Here is a 21,431-nt window from a genome sequence, read left to right as displayed (position 1 = left end):
GGCGCGCGGGGGGGGGGGGGGGGGTGTCATTTGCCAACCCTCAAACTAACGAGAATGTACGAAGCGCTGTCCAGTCAAAGTCACCATCAGGGCAAGCATGCTCAGTTTTAAAGCAAAAATGGTTCTGAGAAAATTAGTTTCGTTACGTAACTTCCTTAACTGGCATTAACAGAGTTCATACCTGGCATCCCTGCTGCCAGCCCTTGTCCAAATGCAAGAGCAGAGTTTACTGCTGCAGCTGCTACGAGTGGATCAGTCTGCTGTCCCTGCTGGTTCTGATTTGGGGTCAAAGGACGCTGAGTGGCTCCTCCACGGAGAACCTGAGAGAGAAATAGGATCACTGACTGGGCTGTTTGCTTTGAGACTAGAGCAGGGGTCACCAACAGGATCTGGCTTATGGAGCCAGAGAGCTTTGCAGGTGCCCACGCCAGGACCAGACAGCACAGAACTGCACTAAGACTGGGCAGCTGGACGCTGCACTCACAGCATCACTGTTTCCCACACCCCCGTGCCACTTGACTGGTCTGAGCACAGCTTCTAGCTAGTGGGGAACTGCATCAGAGCTGGGAGGGGGAGGGAGGAATAGGGCAAAAGCTTTGTAAGTGAGAACACAGCTTCCAGCTGCCTGGCCCACATGCAGCTCCCCACCAGGTGGAAGCGCTGCTAAAGCCACCTGGCCCACTTCAAACCAGGGCTGGGTTGTTCCAGCCTGAAGCTTTTTAAAAGGTTGCTGGCCACTGGACTAGAGAATAAGTGAGAATAATTTCTACAATTTCTGAGAGAGGCAAGATTTTTCAGGGTGATATCTTTTATTGGACCAACTATGTAGTTGGAATGGAGTTAGACAAGCTTTTGAATACGAGGCATTCTTCATCAGGTTACAATTTCTATGCAAGATGGCAACTCTGACAGAGTATTCATTAAAATAGAAAGAAGAAAAACTATACTATCACTTACAAAGTGCTATACTGGAAAGGCTTAATTATATTAAAATAGACACAGCTGCTTTCACAACATTATGGCATGTCTCCTCTCAGGTTTATTGGACCTATACTCAGAAAAATATCACTTCTTGGCCTTTTCCTGTTCCCCCTCCACGTCTAACCTGAAACACTCTACACCCATTTAAGAAACACATAACAACACTGGAAAAAGATGGTTATTCATCATATTTGCCCTACTGAAGGTGTTTGGCTGCTCCTGCATATAGAAACTTCATTTAAACCAACAACTTAAACAGAAAGACTTGGGGTTAGCTTGACCTTTAGGCTGATGACACAAGCTGAGTTGGGTTTTCCAAGTGGTAGATCCAAACATGAAACCACCACAAAATGACATGACAATTAGTCATAGGTAATAATGACAAAAAACTGCATATACTAACATGTCGCTCTTGAGATTAATAACAGGATGCTGTTCTTCAAAGGGACATCAGGATTGACCTTTCTTGCCATTCCCCGATAGGGTGATCATATGTCAAAGCCTTACAGTCAATTGTTAACACAAGCCAGCACACCCTCACAAGTAAACCTTATTAAAAAGCTGTCCCATGGTACCAAACATATTACTGACATTCTGTAATCATACACCACAGGAAAATGTCTCCTGAGTTATTAAAAGGAAACACACATTTTAAGCATCAGCAGAATGGACAAGAAGATTAAAGTAACATACGCCTTAAAAATATATTCTGCAGATTTTCTTTTATTATCAAAGTTTAACATGAGCTCATCCCGCTTCCAATCTACTCCAGTCTACGTGGTTTCAACAGCTTCACCGAACTGATGAGCATGCACAATGCTAGTGCATTGTGCTGAATTCGTATAACAGGACATGCTATAGTAAGTGAAATACTGCTGCTTCTATGCATTTGCTACCTCTTATGAGGTCATAAGTATAAAAGAGAAAGTGTCCATAAACACCATTGTAGCAGGTTTCCAAAATTTCTGGCTCAGCTCCTCTTGAGTACATAGCAAGGTTCTCATTATTGAACAATGTTCTCAGTGAGGGCAAGTGTGTCATCATTGCCAGACCTTTGAAAACAACTAAAGAACAGAGGAACAAGGGCAAAACATTAATTCCACCTAAAAAAATTCAGAAAGAAACCCAGATACTTCCCCAGGTTAGGTTTCTAGCTCTCTATAAAGATGAAGGTCTGTATAGTAAACACAGGTATGCAGAACCATGCCAAACAGCTAAGAAACTTGCCACGACTTTTATCCCTATTGCTACTGCTTTTCTAATCAGCTGTGCCAGACTGCTGATGAGATCCAGCCGAGTAGTAAATAAGTGTCTTCTGAAGCAAGGCTGCAGCAAACTGCTGAACAACTCATCCTCAATTCAGCAGGTTGTGAACCACGTGGATACAAATGATCCAGGTTCTACTATGCACACGCACATACACAGACACTTGCATTCAACTGTTAAATCAGAAACATTGCATCCATCTTTCTAGTCACAAAAATAATTGAGGGTTCTATGGGTTATAGTTGTGGTTATGTTTTGAAATAGCCTATAACTACTGCAAAAACCATTTCAGTGCACACCTATAGGGGACAGGCCTCTACTTTGAATGTCAAGCCTAAAGCACAAGTCTGTAGCACATAGTTTCTTCTGCTTCCCCTATATGCATATTTCTTGGTGTAAGTGCAGGAATTCTACTCAGTCTGTTCTCACTGACGACATGAAAGATGAAGAGGTTTGGGGATTAATTGTGTCAGGAAGCAAAGCATTCGCTTTCTGATCACTGGTCCAGAATCACTAGCATGAAGGATTACTATTTTTATAAGCTGAAACGGCTTTAAGATGGTATAAAGCGTTAGTTTCTGGATTAATGGTTTTCAAGGTAACAGCTGCCAAATTTATACGATGACTACAGTGAGGAAGAAGGTTACTAGACTAAGGATGTAAGGTCCAATATCTCATAACTCAGAAATAAGGGCTAAAAAAAATTAAAAAAAAAAAAGAATTTTGTATACTACTGCTAAGATAGAGCTTCTCTAATTGCCACTGGTATAATGGATTTGGCTAGTTTCTAGCCTTGAAGTATCATGAGATACTGGATGATAAAACCGTGAAGTCTACCCTGTTTTAGCACTGGGCTCTTTCAACCTTGGTCCTAAATTAAACACAGTAGCTTCTAATCTCAAACCAGTCTAATTTACAATCTCTGGGCATCTGTATGAGTTCAAGCTAAATAACCTGAGATAGCTGATGTGGATTTTGAAATTCAGCTTGCTTCTAAGGTATAAGCTCATAAGGCATGTCCCCACGAGTGGGAACGTGCATTTCCCCAGGGACAAGTAGCAGTGGCACAAGGTATGCCACTCTGGCACACAGCACATTACCCCAGGTGGGGTAGGGGAGGCTGGGGCCAGCAACCGTACTGGCCCTAGCAGCCTTACCCGGGGTCCTGGGGACCCCCAGGAGTTGCAGCAAAGGCGACCAAGCAGCACGGAGCCTGGCCAGCTGCAGGACCGTGGCTCTGGCTGGCCAGGCTCCAGTTTTGGGTTGTGTACGCTTCTGCCACATGTGCCGTCCCACTTTAAAAAAGGCATAGGGTTTTTTGACCCCAGGATCTCTCGGGGTCAACCCCCCCACCTCCCCTCCCTGCTAAGCAGCAGTGCGAGGAACGTCTGCTTGTGCAGTGTGTGGCACAGCAGACGGGTCTGCAGCGCCACATACCACATGTCCGTGCTCGTCTGAATACACCCGTAAGGGTGGACACTATTTCCACTCATCGCTATAATAATGGAAACCTGTGGTACTCTATGAGAATTTAGAAGCAACAGAATCAGCACTACTCTTTGCTTAATTAGCATTAATAACTAGCCAAGCTAAAGAATCATTACATACTTGTTACAACTTTAGTCTAAGAGTTATTTTTAAACAACTACAACAAAAAAAATACTGATCAGATTACCAGGCTAACTTTTTATTTTTCCATACAGATACAAATTAGTTTAAGATTTATTTTCACTCTGCTCCAATAAACACAGGCCTTGAGTTAAAAATGTAATTATCGATCAGTATCAATATTAGTGCTTTGATCTTTCGTCTTACAATATCCCTGCTTTAAAGTTAATTCCATGTTTTCTCCATCTTCATCTAATTAGGGCTGTGATTTAATAATGAAGGTACCAAAAGCACTACTCTTTGCTTAATTAGCATTAATAACTAGCCAAGCTAAAGAATTTTCAAGCTGTTCTGTTCCATGAAGTTATGCTTTATATCTTACATTACTAATATACATAGCCTGTTGTGGTGGTGGTTTCAAATTTAACTTTCATCCTGAAACAAACCTATTGTTCATCGACTCCAATATTCTCTCCCATAATGCATAACGGGTAACATCATGTTACAACCTGTTCCAATATAAACGTTATGTCGGTTTGCTCCTAGACTGGTATAAATGGGGCTAAAACACTAACTTCAGACCTGAAGAAAACAGGCTTAGAAGTTACAGCAGCTTAAGTCATTTATATTAGCATAAGGGAGGTTCAGTACAACAGTTAAACTACAACAAATAATGCACATTCCCAAGTAGCAAAATCCGTTTCCTTTTAAAAAAATATTTAAGGTTATATGTCCACAACCTACAAACAGCTGTTTCAGAAGGAGTATAAAAATGTAACAAACCTTATCTTATAAAGGGACAGGGGTGGATCCAGGGGGAGGTGCAATGGTACAGTTGCACACTATTTTGATTCCTAACCCATATGAAGTTTAAAGCCAACTGCCTGGCAGTGGCAACAGCATTTCTATTCAGACAGCAGTGAGCGAATCAGATGACTCATTATAATCTACTTCTACTTGAGTTTAGAAGAATCTACATGATTCCTTCTAAACCCTTATTTCCATAGATGGGAACAACCCTCTTTCCTTTTAAATGGTCTTTAATGGTTCCACTACTCAAGTTATCCTTACTTCTGCAATTCTGCTATCTGTTAGCTGCTCCTGGCAACGTAGCTCCCAATTTCACAGCCCTGTGGACCGTTTAATTCTAGCTACAACCACTAACTCAGGTGTGAAAATGTTAAACTCAGGTGAACATTAGCTCAGGTGTGGAAATAACATTCAATGAAGCATTGGAAGCACTGTCAAGATGCTCAAGAAAGCTAGATTTTGTTTTATGAATCCAAAAAAGAAACATACATTTAACTATAATGACTACAGGGCTAATGAAACAACATTTTTTGATTATTTTTGTCTGGCTTGTTGTGTTTATATATAATACATAATATAGAAAATTAATGCACATTTCAATAGTTGCTTTTTTTTGCTTCAATCTTAAATTGAATAATATAGCTCTAGGCCCCTAGCTTATTAGTGAAGCTTCTGGTTTCTTTTTAATGGGAAAAAATTGTGTTGTGTTATATGTGACGATGCACCACACCATCTACACCCCTCCACCCTTTTTTCAAAATCCTAAATCTGCCCATGACAATATAAATGAGGAAGTATATTCTGATCAGCTTGTCATTTGGTCCCCATACAAACTTCAGACACTATTTCCTAGATATGTATGATTTAGTCCAAAATTATCCTACAGAAGAGTTTTACAGTACTTTCCTATGTAAAAAAGGATTTCAAGTCATTCACTCACTTTACTTCAATAATCTTAAATTCCCTCTTTCTTTTGCATGTAAATGGAACCCACAGAGCTAATCTATTCTATATTACATCTCTTCTTTCATTCTTCTTTCCAGTAGTTTTCTCCTAACCCCCTGACAGATACTTAAAGATCACTGTTTCTGTTGTTTCTTTGGGGTTTTTTTTTTTCCAAACTGAATTTTCAGTTTTCTAGAGGGAGTTAAAACTGAACACGTTATTCAAAATGAAGACGCATCATATAGAGTTTATCACATTTTCCACATATTATAATGTCAATAGTTTAAGTTGTCTGCTTTGTGTCTACTGTTGCACTTCAAAAAGGTAGCTTCAACAGGCTTTCCAAAAGTCATATAAGCCTTCCCCTTTCTCCTTTACCCACCCACTCAAAGACGTATTTTGAATTAGTCATTGATAAAAGTGCTCACAAGCTGTTTATACTGCTCCTTTTAAGGGCATGCACTCGTCAACAGCAAAATTTCATTCATGTTACTTAGATCACCATGTTCTGTAAATTCTTGTTAGTGTGCCATACATACTTCTTTTCTTCTGGACAACCAAAATTTAATGAGCAGGCAGAATAGCTACAAGTCAAAACATGTCATAACATTTAAGCTGAACAAATACCAAGACAAAACCTGCAAAACAGACCACGGCCCTCCTTGTCAACTGGGTTGAGTTGAGAAAATGTGTCAGCGTGAAGAAACTATGTTAAGATTAAGCTGTCTCCATCAGGTTAAACAGATATAACAGAGCTGAGGACAGCCAAAGGCAACTGCTCTGGCTGCTGCTGTAAGAGGTACCCAATTTGTTTCTACTACTATTTCTTTGCACAGATGCCCACTTTTTTTTTTTTTATCAAGAGCACATACATAATTTCAATTCTCTGCCTGGCAGCTGAAGGGGTGGTGGTGCCGAGTCGTGCCCCTCGCTGTTGCCAGGTGGGCAGAGGGTCCTTTGCCACCTGGCCCTGCTCTGTCCCGCTGTGTCAGGTACCATCCTCTGGGCCATGGAGTTCCTGGGTGGGGACAGCCTGGTGGGGAATCCGAGTCCACAGCAGACAGCGTGTATGTAGCCAGGCTCCGCACTACCACAGCAGCTGCCATCTCCAATGGGCAGCAGCCAGGACTCGGGTGCTGCTATAGGGGGCATGGGGCTGCAGACTCGGGTCCCTGGCCCCATAAACTTGGCAGCTGGAGGCCCCCTCTGGCAGGGCTGGGGAGGCTGTGGGTGCGGAGTAAGGGGGCACCCAGCAGGGCTCAGGGGTTCTGGTTTGGGAATGAGAGGCCTGGACCTATGTCCTGGAGAGCTAAGGGGACAGGGGGAGCTCTGCTTTTCTAGGTTAAAAAACCCAAAATCAAATACTGAAAATTACAGGTACTTAGAATTTATTTTATTATAGTGATTGAGGCACTGGTAGGCTTCCAAACTACTTTAAATTTGTAAATATATCAATAAAACATTGTGTTTAATGGATACACACACACAGTGGCATTTCATTTTAATCATGGATTTTGGAGGTTTTTATCAGAGACCTTGCATATCTGATAAATTGTGATTTTTAAACAGAGAAAACCAGGATCCCAGGTAACAGCCAACTTTATAGGCGATTTCTATCCAGCTTTATTTGCACATGTAGGCAATCACATGGCTGGAAGACTGCAGCTGCTATGATCTCCCAGACACTGGGGAGCATAACACACCCCTGGGGCTCGAAATCACAGTCAATGCAGTCTCCCAGCCACAGGGCTGGAGGGGTGCTCCAGGCAGCGGCTGGGAGATTGCAGCTCCTGCAATCTCCAAGCAGCGGGGTGCTCCATGCACCCCTGTGGCTGAAAGACTGCAGCAGCGCAGGGCTGACAGTCCTGCACATGTAGGGGCTCTCAGTCCCTACTATGTGTAGTCCTGGCAGTTGGGAGCCCTGTCAGCAAAGGAGGGTCACTCCCAGCCGGTGCAGAGGAAGCCCAGGATCAGGCTCCCGCTACATCGGCAATAAGGCATGATTAGATTTAATGTGATTCCACAATCACACCTCCTGCCATGCACATATGGCATGGCAGGAGGTGCAATTGTGTGGATTGCACATTAGATCCAATCATGCCATTACCTACATGTGTAGAAGGGGTCTAACATTTCTAACTTACCGTTTTCCTCATTACAACTTCCAATGCATTTAGCAGGATGTCTGATTCATCTGCAGCAAAGAGCTTTCTTAAATAACCTCTTTTCATAATAGCTCTGGGTGGGCTATTATTTGGGCCTGGGGGCCACATAGGGAGTTTTGATGAGTTGTTCTGGGCCAGGTTAGCATCCCTTTTGCCCCCCAACAACTACTCAGCAAAACTCCTGTGGGATGGTGCTGCAGGTGGACAGAGAGTGGTGTTCACGAGGGGGATGCGAGTGGAAGGCCGGGATCATAGAGCACTGACAGTGTGGGGCTAGTGCCAGGGGCAGAGCCTCGGTCTACTGCCTGCATGCCCCTGCCCCATGGGGGTGGGGGGAAGTGGCTGCCTAGATGCTGGGTTGCAGGAGCAGGCATGTACAACACAGCTCGCCTGGGTGGTGCAGTCCGCAGATGCCCCTGTGACACTCCACATGGAGCCAAGCCCTGCCTGCTCCCGCCTGGCGTAGACACAACACATGCATGCCCAGGCCCAGTGCTTTCAGCAGGGCTGTTCCTGGTACCGCTGCAGCTGCTCAGGTACTGATCAGCTCCACTTACCTCCAATGGTGGCTCGTCCTCCTGCGGCATCAGTCTGGGCAGGGAGGAAGAAGCTTCAGCCAAGCGGCTCCTGTACCAGCACAAGGCTCTTGACTCCTGGCTGCCTTTCACCCACTCTGCTGCCACTCTAGACTGGCAGCAAGCAACACTACTAAAGTTTGTGCTTGTTAAGTCTACAGCGGTAGTTAGCAATCAATATAGAGTCAAAGCTCCCTTCGTTGAATTCAAGGCACTCCTCGGAAAATGCCAGCTCTTAGTTTTCACTTCATTTTTTTTTTTTTTTTTTTAATTACCCCCCAAAAAACCTAAAGCAATTCTTCTACTGCAAAGAACTCAGAAAGCCCACAATGGAGCAGAATGTTTTTAACTTTATGGACTCCTATGGAAATCTCTGGTTTTATCTCAAGGCATCTCAAGGTACTGCAGCACCCTGGTTAAGAATCATTGGACTACAGGCAGAAAACTCCAAAACATGGAAAGAAAGGTATAATCCCACTGTACAATTTACAGCAGATACTTTATCTCCCTCATTTTTAATGGGCCTAAAGGATTTTCACATGTTTAACCCTTTCTTGATGCAAAAGTGCTACAGTTGGAAATAGCAATGTCTTAACAACATTCTTACTGCAAATTGAAGGTAACAACTGTACCTGGAAAATATGCTGCATCTTACCTGTTGTTGCCCCTGCTGGGTCTGTTGAGTGGTCTGCTGATTTGCTGAGTTAGTTGCAGCAGCGGCGGCAGCAGCTTGCTGTTGGAAAAGACTGGCAGGATACACTCCCCAGGGTACTCCATAGTACTGATGAGGAACAACTGCAGGACCTAAAATGCCAAAGGGGAATTCAGTCAACTTCTGTAATAAAACAAGAGCTGCCACCAAAACAGTCATCAAAAATACCTGCTCACATCATACTTTATTTCACAAATCTTTAACGTGACAAAGTATTTAAAAACTACTATGGGTTTGTGCCATTTAATATAAACTCCTTTTTGATAATGTACAAGCAGGGCCTGAAGGTTTTTCTTCCATTTGTTTTTTGCTTTAGATACACCCAGCTTATCAATTCTGCTCATTCACAGCTTCGCTGGAAACTCAAACCATTTTTCTTTTACTGTGATCTGACACTAACTAAAAGGGGAAATGACAAACCTTTAACAAAGAAAAATCCTAGCCCAAAAGTGCAACTCCTAGGTATAAGTGCAGGTTTTTTGATACAGCTTGCTCAAAGTCTCCTATGCTCTCATAAGTCCTTTGGTTTGTCATGTCATTCTGCAGTCAACCCAAAAAGTTTTTCAGGACAGATAATGTCTGTCTAACTGTCCAAACGTATTTTTAAAAAGGTGCCTGTTTTATTTTTTAAAGTCTCTCAAGCCCTTTTCGTATACGACTAGATTATTTAGCAAAAAGAAAAATAGATTAACTAGCAAAAAATAAATTTAAAAAAAGCCAGATTGTCTTTATGCTGCAGGGCACATTTACAGAACAATACATTTATATATATTTTACCTTAAGTAGGAACAGAAAAATCTGAATTGTTGCATTTCAGGTGGGTTATATCAACTTCCAGGATTCGCACACAGTTATTTTGGTGATGACTGGCTTGGCCTACATTCTTAAATAAATCTATTCAAGGAAGACTGGCATACAATTAGACAAGGAAGCAGTATGCTGCAATTAATGGCACAATGTGTTCCATCGAATGGAACCGTGTTTGGAAGCAATACATTTTGTCTGCTTTATGTTTTGATATGTTTTGTTTTTTCAAAGATCAGTAGAAGGTTAATAAAAATCTTTTAATTTCTATATTTTTTAAGTACAACACAAAGCCTATCTCAAAGGTTATGTTACTCACTCTTGCAATGAAAATGACTTTAGATTGCAACATGCTTGTCTGAATATACACACCACTAAATTTTAAATTGTGTCTGGTTTACATTTTACACTGCATCAGAAAGGAGTATTCAAACTCAGACAGCAAGAAGAAAGCCAAAGAAAAATGGCTTATATTTTAAGACAGACAAGCAATGCTTTCAAATACATAATGCATCAACTAACTTGATGAAAGTTCAATTACAAAATGTTGTAATGAAAAAAAACCCATAATTATGTCTCATGAATTAATTAAAAAAATTACTTTGCCAATGGAACACATTTAACAAACGCATGAAGAGAATGTGGATACTTGGCTCGCAAGAAGCAGTGAACTATTCCAAGATGCAGCACACAAAGTGGAGTGATGGTAATAACAGGAAGATACAAAAAGAAGCCATCAGGCAATAGATCTGGGCACAGCGAAGGGAACAAAAGGAATCTATAAAAATGTATATTTGCCTCAAAAAAGAATCACACTGAAGTGCTTTGAGAGCAATTCATTTTGTTGCAGTCTGGACTCAATCTGTGCAAACTACTAGGGTGCATTGGTTGCAGATAACAGCCTGTATTATGCTGCAAGATGCTGAAATTTAGCAACAGTCACACCAACAGTAACATGGTTACTCTTAGTTTGCTGCCTTTAACCCATTTAAATTTGCCTTTCTACAAGGGGTTACGTTGCACCAATTGTTGCATCTAAACACCCATCACAGCCCCAGTGCTGTTTGCAGAGGCCATGTATGAGTAGCCGAGGCTTCAATGCCAGTACGCAAGCCATAAATCCAGAGTGGGCAAAGTTCACACTTCACTCTAGAGCTCTGCCACAGAGCCCACAGTCACCATATTGATCACGTGGTAATGGACCATTATGCTTACTCAACAGATCTGTTTCTAGGTAACAAACATATTTTATGCGTGAAAATGCCTTTTATTCCTGTCACAACCGCACATGAACACAATACAGACTACTGCCCGTTTCCCAGAATGCTATTGTCCATGTTGACCTACGCAGCCAAGGGCACATACACTGAAGTAGATTGCTGTCTGCCAATACCTAATCAAAGCAGATCAGTCACGGCATGATGGAACCACTGGTTTCTGAGGGCCACAATTCTGCATTGAAGAGAAAGGCAGCTACAATATTCTCAATTTTAAAGAAACGCGGGCAACTTGCCCAAACAGTCTTCATTTGGATAAATATTGCCGTCTCTATTATAAACCAAAGGAAGCATAGTTTAGTTTAATTTTAGTTCTACTACCATACACGCACACAATCTGAACTCCTGACTAGGGGCTGCTCCCTAAAATTGTCACAGTCTTCAAATGTAAAAAAAGAGACAAGTTCTTCAAGTTTGCAGACTGCTTTTCCACAAAGCGTTCCAAGCACACCTACAAGTCTGGCTCAGCTGGACTGAGCACATGGCGAGGCTCATTACTGAACAGTGTTCACAGTGAGGGCAAATGTGTCACCGCTGCCAGACTTGCAGCTTTTCTTCATTTCAAGAATGACCGACCTTGCTTTACACTTAAGATCACATAAAAAAGACACCATCCTGGGCTTTTGAAGTCAAGCCTTCTATTGCACTGTGCCATTAAAATCGGAGTCTTAAAGCTCACTTAAATATTCCTTTCAGAACATATCATTCAAGGAGTACCATGGAACCAATAAGCTTTTGGCAAAACTTTTCCCTTAAATATAAGAGTTGATATCAAGCATCTAGAAGCAATGATATGCCTTTGCTTTGTGTCTGTAGAGTATCTAACACAATGGCATCTTTGTCTATGACCAGGATCCCAGTACAAACAATAAATATCACTTCATTTATATAATCCTATCATCAGGTAGTATCAGAAAGTCACAGAATTTGGTATCAGTAAAGGTGCTAAATCGCAAACAGTTAACTGTTGATAAGTCATGGTATCCTATTTTCTTAATATCCAAAAATCTTTTTGTGTTTTGCATTGCCTAAATGTCCTACAGAACCAGCTATGTCACCTTCAATAATTCAACACTAAACCCATAAATACCCTTCCACAAATCTACGCAGTCTTTCCCTCTTCCAAATCAATACTCGTTTAAAAACTTAATTTGGTGTTTGTGGATGGGGAGTCACTGGACTGGCAGCCCCAGAGAGAGAATACAATATCCCTTAGGATAATCTTAATTGGTAGTGAAAGATTTAGCCACATGACACTTCATTTAAAGTCACCTAAAATCAATAAAACCAGCCCAGACTCAGTGATTTCATTTCTCCCATCTCTACTACTACAAAAAAAGTAGACCTAAATCGGTTTACTGATTTTTATACTTCTGAATGTAGTTACAGGCTTGACTTTTTTTCTATCAGAAAACAAACAACAGAGGTCTTCTGCCACTGTAAAGTTTTAGTTTACTATTACTAAGCTATTATTTTTTCCTTCCCTTGGACAGTTCTACTCATTCATTCACAAATACATAAATCACTGTCATATGACACTTAATTGACTCCTGAACTATTACAAACATCCTTGTACTCTTGTTCTTGGCTTCCTTCCATGCAAGCTCAACCTGTGCGCCAACACAGTGCGATTTTACCCTATCAATCTTGCTGTTCTTCTTTTCCTCCTAGGTGCCAAGCACATTTGAGATGCATCTTCAAATGACAACCAGAGGGTAGACAGGAGACTTAAAATTATAATCCTTAACATACTGTTTTATATACTCTATCAGAGAATGGTCAGACTTGCGGCAATCCTACCTGAACTTGACCTCTGGGTGGCCCCAAAGGTTAAAAAACTAGTAAAGAATTATGTAACAACTGCTAAACTGCAAAAAATTAAACCTCAAGCATCTTACTCCATATTGTTTAAACAAGTTTTGCCCTGTTGCTAGCACTAACTTGCAGCAGTGAAAAGCCTCAGAGCTGCTGAGGGACTTTCGGGGATCTAACACCTGGAATAAAATAACTGAGCGAATAGAAAAAATAAATTCTTCAGAGGTCCCCTATATAAAGTAAAGGGGAGAAGGGAGACATAGGTGCAGGATTAATTGTGGCAAATCACAAAACAACCCCCCCCCCCCCCCCCCCGCAAACAATTGTATTTAACACTTTCTTGGCAGGAAAGTCTCTCTGTCTCCCTAAAATTCACTAGGCGTATTTCAAAAACTTGTGGCTTTCAAGTGTTGCATAAGAAAAAGTGTGCAAAAGAACTACACTCCAATCACACAGGATTACTGTATTTTCTCACACACCCCCTTATATAGTACACACACTGAATTTTAAGGGGGAGCCTGAAAGGGATGGGGAGGGAATCTTCAACTGAGGTATGCAAGAGGCAGCAGCTAGGGAGCTGAACCTGCTCCCAAACCTGCTGCTAGCCCTATATGGTGGATGGGAGCCATGGACTGATTGGACGCAAGGGGAACAGAGTCTCACTGGGTGCTGGGTACAACTCAGTCCCAGACTTTGCTCACTGCCTGCTGGCTCCAGATCCATGTACCAAGTCCAACCCTGCATGCTGGTTCTGGAGTTGCACACCACATCTTCGTCTGCACCCTGGCTCTGAAGCCATGTGCCAGATCTAATCTGGCATGCGGCCTCGGAGCCAACGTGCAGTCCCACGCTTGGCACACACGTCCACCCCAGAACATGGATCCAGAGTCAGCATGCACGGGGCTGCTGCTCACAGGTCTGGAAATTTGCCAGTGAGTGGCAGGAGGAAAGGAGTAGAGCAGCAACAGCATAATTGCCACAGCTCCCAGTTGTGGCAACTGAACTATGCTACCACTCCATCCTCCCCACTCCTCTCCAACCAAGTTTCTGGACCTCTGAGGTTCCCTTTTCCTCATATAACATGCACCCCAATTTTCCCCTAACAGGTTTTGGGGAAAACCATGCAGGATAAGTGCGAGAAAATACAGTACATTCCAACAGCAAAACTTTACCTGTTGTTCATTAGGATTTTTTTGTAGTTGTTCTCAACTGCATAACCCACACTGAGACTTATACCTAATTAGAGGATTTAGTCTCTAGGGATAAGGGTTTAAAATGCAAACAAAAATTCTGTTATAAGGTTTATAATAGTTTTCCCAGGCTATACCGATACACAGTTAAAGGATTAAATCAAGTCTGCACCAACTTTGGCATGTAAAACATTTTAGGCATAAAAAGAGGAGTTATCCAATGAACAAATGAAAGTGTCTCACCTAATGTTGCAGCTGCTGCAAGTCCTGCGGCATATGGATCTGTTCCTGGGGGAGCAGCACTGATGATGTATGGATTGGGAACAAAGGCAGCAGGAGCTAAACCTGCTGAAAACATACCTGTCAGTAAAAACAAACTTGACTAGAACTGCAGCCCTACCAGAATACCTAAAACAGTTTGGCTAACCATCTTGCTATAAGTGAACAGCATAAATAGGTTTGAAGGGCTCTGATTTAAGAGTAAGAAAAGTTGGCAGCCACTTTCAGATGACAAATTATATACATTTTCACATGCAGTTCTCTGGAGGCTACAGACAATGGGCATTAAAGTTTTCAGTCTTATTTAAACAACCTAATGTGAAATTGGTTGGAAAGGTATGATATATAGGCAAACGGATCTTGATTTCAAAACATGGCACCCCTAAAGGGAAAAAAAAGGCTAGAAAAAAAAATAGTAGAAAAATTTCAGTTAATTTTTATTCGGTAGTATTGATGCTTACCTTTAAACTAAGAGCACACTGCAGAAACGTAGCCAGGAAAGCAAGGTGAACTAGCTAGTGCTGGTTTCCATGCTGCCTTGGCTAGATTACTACCTAAACCCAAGATAACTATCTATCTTAGTACCAGCTTGAATACCAGACACTACACTGCAGTCACTTCTGTGATTATAGGGCAGACAACACTTTGGCTTCAAAAGGGAGCAGGGGAGAATGCTGTTTGAGTGCTTGGGAGGGTGCAGCAGGAAAGCTGTAATCATTATGTGTACATAAACCTGTAACAGATATAACAAAACTCCAACTTTAGCCCTGCTTCAGGGTCAAATTTGCATTGATTTAATTCCCTTGTGTCCCTGTATGTATGCAGTATGCTATCGCTCTAGGATCGGGCAACACAACAGCTGCTCCAAGGGTTAGTTAGTCCAGTTTTCTGCTGCAGGTCAAATGACCCAGTTTGACAAAGAATCTCAAGGCACTTGAGACATTAAAAGTACTTTCATAAAATGGCATCAAGTAAGGGGAGAGGCCCACCTGATCTAGAGATGAAGGGCAACATACACGGCTTGGAATAGTTAATGGATTTTGTTAGTGGCAAGGATTTTTGTGGGTGGTATCTTCTATTGGACCAATTGTATATTTGGCACAGATATAAATAATCTTTTGGGTAGAAGTGCCCTGAAAGGTACCTGCTGCTCACATTACCTGGACCATCAAGGCTACAACATTACTCCAGCTCTAATTTGATTGGTTGACAAACAGAAATAAAACATTTGTCTCAACTAAAAGATTTTACTGTCATCAATGAGCAAGCCTTCTGCAGCTCATCTATTTCCCCCCAAATATACAAGACTAAATGCAGTACTCCACTAGTCAATCTTTCTTGAATACTGTGAATACCAACACATTTGAATAGAGGCATTTTAAACGTTTATACCCTGAACAACTTGAAATTCCATCCTGTGAGAAGACATAAAAATGGATTGCAAAGCTAAACTACAGTAAGATGTAAAATTCAGACCAGAGTTTAAGGTCTATACTGAAAATCCATGTTCTCACTTCAATGTCCTGGTTACCCCAATTTATGTCTGGCTCAGAATAAATGAGTACTTAAGAAACATTCTCATTATTGAACTGTGTTCTCAGTGAGGGCAAGTGTGTCATCACTGCCAGACATGAATGTTGTAAAGTATGCAATAAGGCATTACCAAAATTTTGCAAAATAATCTTTAAACATAGTCTGTTTCTAAAATACATGTCTAGCACCCACATATTAGAAAAACCACAGTTACATTTGAAAAAGCCTAGCCAACCCCCACCCCCGGGATATTTCAAAGATAGTCAGCAGCAAGTATCAGCCATCACTCAAGAGAAATCCAATAAAGACAGATCATTAAATGAAAGACTTACCTATGTGTGGCTGATGGGCAGCTGCCAATGCATATTGTTGCTGCTGTGCTGCTGTCAGCTGCTGAACAGCAAGCGCATTCGGTCTTTGGAACAACTGAAGAGATAAAGAGCAGATAGAGAGCTTTATTCATGCACTAGACCAGTATCCTCAGACTTTCTTTTGAAGCAATCCCTCTACAGTTTCCTATCATAAGTTTGGCCAGTCTTTATGGTATGGAAGTGTCTAAAAAGGAAACCTAGAAAGATTTGATTAGTTTATCACAACATTTTTATGAAAATATTTTAATTCAATTATTATTATCCCATTGCAAAGGTTTCCTTCAAAACCCTGAAAGGTTTCTGCTACCATATGTTTTTTCGGCCATCGCCCATTCCCTGAAAATCTCTCTTCCATTTAAACAAAGACATAAGGCTCCCAATTATGGATCACTACTTGATTACAAAGAGCAAGTGCAAGACTTTTCCCAGCTACTACAGAGTACACTAAATACAATACTATATTACACTGCCAAGTAGCCAATTGCTTTTGAGAAATATTAGAAGATTGCAAATGATTGTGGAGGTAGAATATAGAATTGGGAACAGGATGGATGATACTCACAAGAAATTAACTATATTAACGTTATCTAAAAATCAGAAGTTTAAACAAGCAACAGAGAAGCTTCCCTCAGTTAAGTCAAGTCATTTCCACCCCCTGCAGACACGGGCACGAGATCTTCTATATTAGTCCAGACAGATGGGAGTATATAGTTCTTCCCTGACAGAAAATAGAAGCCAAACGTTAGGATTTTTCAGCGGCATCATGTGCTTCACATGCAAGGCTCATCAGCTTGCAGAGCTCAACTGAATCTCTGAATGGAGTTCTCTGTGTTATTTTGTAAGGTGTGAGATTTGAATTTCACTTTAAGATGGTGAGAGAAGTTGCCATTTTTTTTTCTTTTAAAACAAAACATCTCAAAGACCATGCTAATTTGAGAAAAGGGATCTAGACTGGTAAAACAAACAAAAAATATTCCTCTGTTAACTTCATGAGTCAGACCAGATGCTCAGCACTGCTCAAAATGATCAGCATTTCTCTTCTGGAACTTTACATTAGCTGATGGTGGGGCATTAACTAACAACTACCAACATCAGAGAATATGAATATCAGATAGATCCCTTAATTGTAGTAGTGGTGATCCTACCTAGCCTTCCAGTGTAATGGGTTTTATCTGCCCAGTGTACTGCCTTCAATGCTCTGAAGCAAGCCATCTTAAATAGAACCTTTCTCCCCTTGAAAAAAAAAAAAAATGAGAGAGAGAGACTCTTTTACTACTTCTATCCTCACTGTACAGCTCAGACAACAAAGCTGAAGTTTCTTTAGGGCCATTTCAATGTACAATGTTAGACCAAAAATATTTCTACCTGATTTAGGCAGAAGGATAGTTACTTTCAATTTAAAGTTTAGAATTGTTTAAAGAAAAGACTACAATAATAATAATAATAAAAATAATGTAGACACAGCTGACCAATGTGTCTACATGACTGCTTAAATAAAGCAGTGATGTCTATATTCTTAGGGTTTTTCTCTTTGAATGCCAAGAGAGACAAAGGGAGACTGCACCCGAAAGCTTGCTAAGAACTTTTTTCCAACTAATCAGTTGGTCTAATAAAAGATATCACATCTACTCAAAGAACCTTGCCTGCCTAAATAAAGATGAAGACTTTAAGCCTCCATTCCAGATGAACTGTGGTTACTTCCCCAGCTCATGGAATTCAGCATCCTAAAACCTGTGCCTGGAGACCTGGGACAAATGGCCATTTTGTGGAGTACTAAAGCAGGCCACGTTTCCGTCTGTTCTCTAAAGCTTTAGCCTGAATAGGAGTCTCCCTTTCAAAAAAAACAGCTGAGAGGATCTGATGTTTGAACACTGATTTAGGCCATGTAGAGATATTCAGTTTCTCCCTGGAGTATGGCTCTCCCAGAAGAAAACTATGAGGGTACAGATGTTCAGCATGTTTTTCTCAAAGCAAAAAATGGCTGCTCCAAGAGAAAAATAACCCAGGAACAACCAGGGAGCATTTCTCCTGAGAAAGCAAATGTCTGTACACATTCTTTTTCGAGAGAAACCACAGCAGTCTTTCTGTATCCCAGGGTGCTTTGTTCCCACCCTTCTCCCAGGTGGGGCATATCAGTCACTAGACTCCAAGCCAAGCAGGGAGCAAAACATGCCTTTGTCACAATCCCACATTGTACTGCAGGGAGGTACAGGCTGATTCTGAGCAGCCTGGGTCAGCAAATCGGAGGTGCACAGTATACTGCTGCCATTTGTCTCCAAGCAGATTGAGGGAGTCTTCAGAGGATACTAAGATGTGTGGAGCATCAGCCCTACAAGTGGTCTTCTCTTCAAGGGCTCAGCTTTGTTTGTTCTGTTCAGGCATCTCCACATTAAATTTTTCTACCTGGAGAACAAACCTAGAAGAATTTTCCCTGACCGTTTGAACATGTGTATCCAGCCTTAATCACCGATTACTTCTCTGAATGCTTTAAACCTACAAATGATGGGAGTCTGAACTGATATCCCCCAAAGGCTCAGGGAACAACCATTTAACATTCTCCAGATGCTCAATTCTTACTCCAAAGAGGAAAAACCTGTTCATGGGAAAGACATGGAGAGAAAAATCTGGGCAAGTGTTTAGGAATGTTAGTGCCTGCCACCTTCCACCTTTGTATTTTTGGCTCCCTTCTTGTTTGCAAAAACACAATTGCTTCGTTGAGTGCACATGTGCAAGCGCACACACATACAGAGCCTCTGTGTAGTAACACACAGAAATATACTGCTCTTTCTGTGGAGACCCATGAATCTATTACAAAGACTACTTCAAATGGTTTGCAACTTGGGGCCAGAACCAGTCAGGGGTAACAGGTAAATGTCCCACCTCCTGAAGTTCCCTCCATTTCTTTACACTCAAAATAGCTGCGAGGCTCAATCAAATTTTAGAAAAGCTCCGCAGCAGGAAGAGAGTTTTTCTGAGAAAAATTCCAAATTTTACTTCTATTATCCCTCCCATTCCCCCCAAAAAGATCTTTCCAAAGCCATTCAGAGAATGGGTACCAGAAAGAGGAAGCATTGTATCCACAGCTGAAACAAAATGATTTGCTGAAGTTTCAGAGTTCTTTTCCTTCTGTGGATAATAAGCTAACCTGATCCTGACAAGTCAACACTTTTGATGAAGTTTTCATAAAAATTGGGAAGAACACAACCAGTCTTACCCCAGGGAAAAATTTTCCTGTATTAGGCAAGAAAAGTTTCTTATCTTACGTATGCATGACCAACTGAAGGAGGAAGCAACACAAAGCCTTCCATTAGCAGAGTGGCTCCTTTACCCAGAAATATTTTGCTCCTTGTAAGTCTACTTGATAAACTGGTGACTAATATATTTGCTTCCAGAAACAGTAATTAAAGTGCTCGGCAGCTTCTATGTGTATCAGAACTCAGGATGGGAGGGGGTAAGTGACCTCTCACAGTGGACAAGTTTTCTAATCTTTTCCATTATTCCCTAGGGAGAGAATTTAACAATGAAAATGTTTATGCCTTTTGACTGAAAAGGCCACAGCTCTCCAGCCAGATAAACCTAGCAGACTCTTCCAGAGTCTGTCTCTCAAAGAGTAGGTTTACTACTTCAATATTCCGCATAGGAAGAGAGATTTAAAATGAGTATCTGGATGAAGTCATTACTTCTACCATATACCCCAAACAAACAGCTAACAAGTCAAACTCATTCTGCTGTCTGTCCAGTTTAATGTGTTATAAATCTAGAAGACATGGGTTTGAGTTCCTTTGGGGAGGAGTGGGGAGGGGGAGGGTGTGGCAGCAGAGAAAGGATCATCATAATCAAGTGTTTAAGCAAAAGGACCAAGTCTCTCAAGTACAGCATTCTTAGTGGGGGTACATCAATAAAATATTTCCTTGGCTGATATCAACTTGCTAGCTGCAACTCCAACTGCGCTTTGGCCTTCCTGACTTCATCCATGTATGCCCAAGCAATGCTCTTATACTCCTCCCTAGTTATTTGTCCAAGTTTCCACTTCTTATAGGCTCCTTTTTGTGATATGATTTACTGAAGAGTTCCCTGTTAAGCCAAGTTGGTCTTGCTGTATTTGCAAGTCTTCCTACGCACTGGGATGGCTTGTTTCTGTACTCTCAGTAAGACTTTTCTGAAGTACAGCCAGATCCACTAGACTCCTCTCCCCCCTCAGACTGGGTTCCCAGGGGATCCTGCCCATGAGTTCCATGAGAGAGTCAAAGTCTGCTTTTCTGAAGTCCAGGATCTTTACTCTGCTGCTCACCATCCTTCCTTTCCTCAGTATCCTGAACTCAATCATCTTGTGGTCCCTGCTGCTCAATTTGCCATCCACTACTATATTCCCCATCAATTCATCCCTGTTTGCGAACAGCGGGTCAAGAAGATCACAACCCCTAGTCAGTCCCTCCAACACTTGCACCAGGAAGTTGTCCCCAACACCCTCCAGTCTGTGCACTGCTGTACTGCCCTTCCAGAAGATTTCAAGCTGATTGAAATCCCCCATGAGAATCAGGGCCTGTGATTGGGAAACCTGCGTTAGCTGTTTGAAGAAAGCCTCATCCAACACCTTCTCTCGGACTAGTAGTCTATAGCAGACACCGACTACAACATCGCCCTTGTTGCTCTCCCCTCTGAACCTAACCCAGAGACTCTCAACAGGCCTATCCAGTTTCATACTGGAGCTCTGAGCAATCATATGGCTCTTTCACATAAAGTGCAACTCCTCTTCCTCTTTTCCCTTGCCTGTCCTTCCTAAACAGTTTGTGCTCATCCATGAGACTGCTCCAGGCCATGTCTCTGCTATTCCAATCATATTATAGTTCCATGATTGTGCGGGGACTTCTAATTTTTCCTGCTCGTTTCCCAGGCTCCATGCATTTGTGTACAGGCACCTAAGGGATCTAGTCGATTGCTGTGATTTCTCAGGAAATAGGAGAACACCTCCCCTGCTGCTGCCCCCTCCTGCTTGTTCTTCCTCCAGGTCTCCACTTCCCTACTTACCTCAGGGCTTTGGTCTTCACCCACCAACATACTTGGTTTAAAGCCCTCCTCACTAGGTTAGCAAGCCTGATT

The 21,431-nt window shown here is 41.8% G+C and overlaps 1 protein-coding gene and 3 non-coding genes across 14 annotated transcripts in view; all 4 read right to left on the bottom strand.

Moving 5' to 3' along the window:
- PUM1 (pumilio RNA binding family member 1) overlaps positions 1-21,431 on the bottom strand; it is a 131,832-nt gene that overhangs the window by 34,618 nt on the left and 75,783 nt on the right. For 6 of the 11 annotated variants that reach the window (XM_006030837.3, XM_006030838.3, XM_025212497.1 and 3 more), the window contains 4 exons: positions 16,293-16,386; positions 14,392-14,508; positions 9,006-9,154; positions 182-320 (listed from right to left, as the gene is read on the bottom strand). In XM_006030837.3, the coding sequence (XP_006030899.1) occupies positions 182-320; positions 9,006-9,154; positions 14,392-14,508; positions 16,293-16,386 (499 nt within the window). The remainder of the gene's footprint in view (positions 1-181; positions 321-9,005; positions 9,155-14,391; positions 14,509-16,292; positions 16,387-21,431) is intronic. The other 5 variants (XM_006030840.3, XM_006030841.3, XM_025212501.1 and 2 more) reach the window with 2 other exon arrangements.
- On the bottom strand, positions 1,946-2,032 carry LOC112551451. Its single transcript, XR_003095764.1, has one exon. It is a non-coding gene; the product is annotated as a small nucleolar RNA SNORD103/SNORD85 (small nucleolar RNA).
- Positions 11,602-11,685, bottom strand: LOC112551452. The gene has a single exon (XR_003095765.1). It is a non-coding gene; the product is annotated as a small nucleolar RNA SNORD103/SNORD85 (small nucleolar RNA).
- Positions 15,970-16,056, bottom strand: LOC112551450. The gene has a single exon (XR_003095763.1). It is a non-coding gene; the product is annotated as a small nucleolar RNA SNORD103/SNORD85 (small nucleolar RNA).

The sequence above is a fragment of the Alligator sinensis genome, unplaced genomic scaffold, assembly GCF_000455745.1.
Source record: "Alligator sinensis unplaced genomic scaffold, ASM45574v1 scaffold3_1, whole genome shotgun sequence".
NCBI classification, from domain to species: Eukaryota; Metazoa; Chordata; order Crocodylia; family Alligatoridae; genus Alligator; species Alligator sinensis.
The sequence above is the reverse complement of the archived record's forward strand: the minus strand, read 5'-3'. Positions and strand labels throughout refer to the sequence as shown.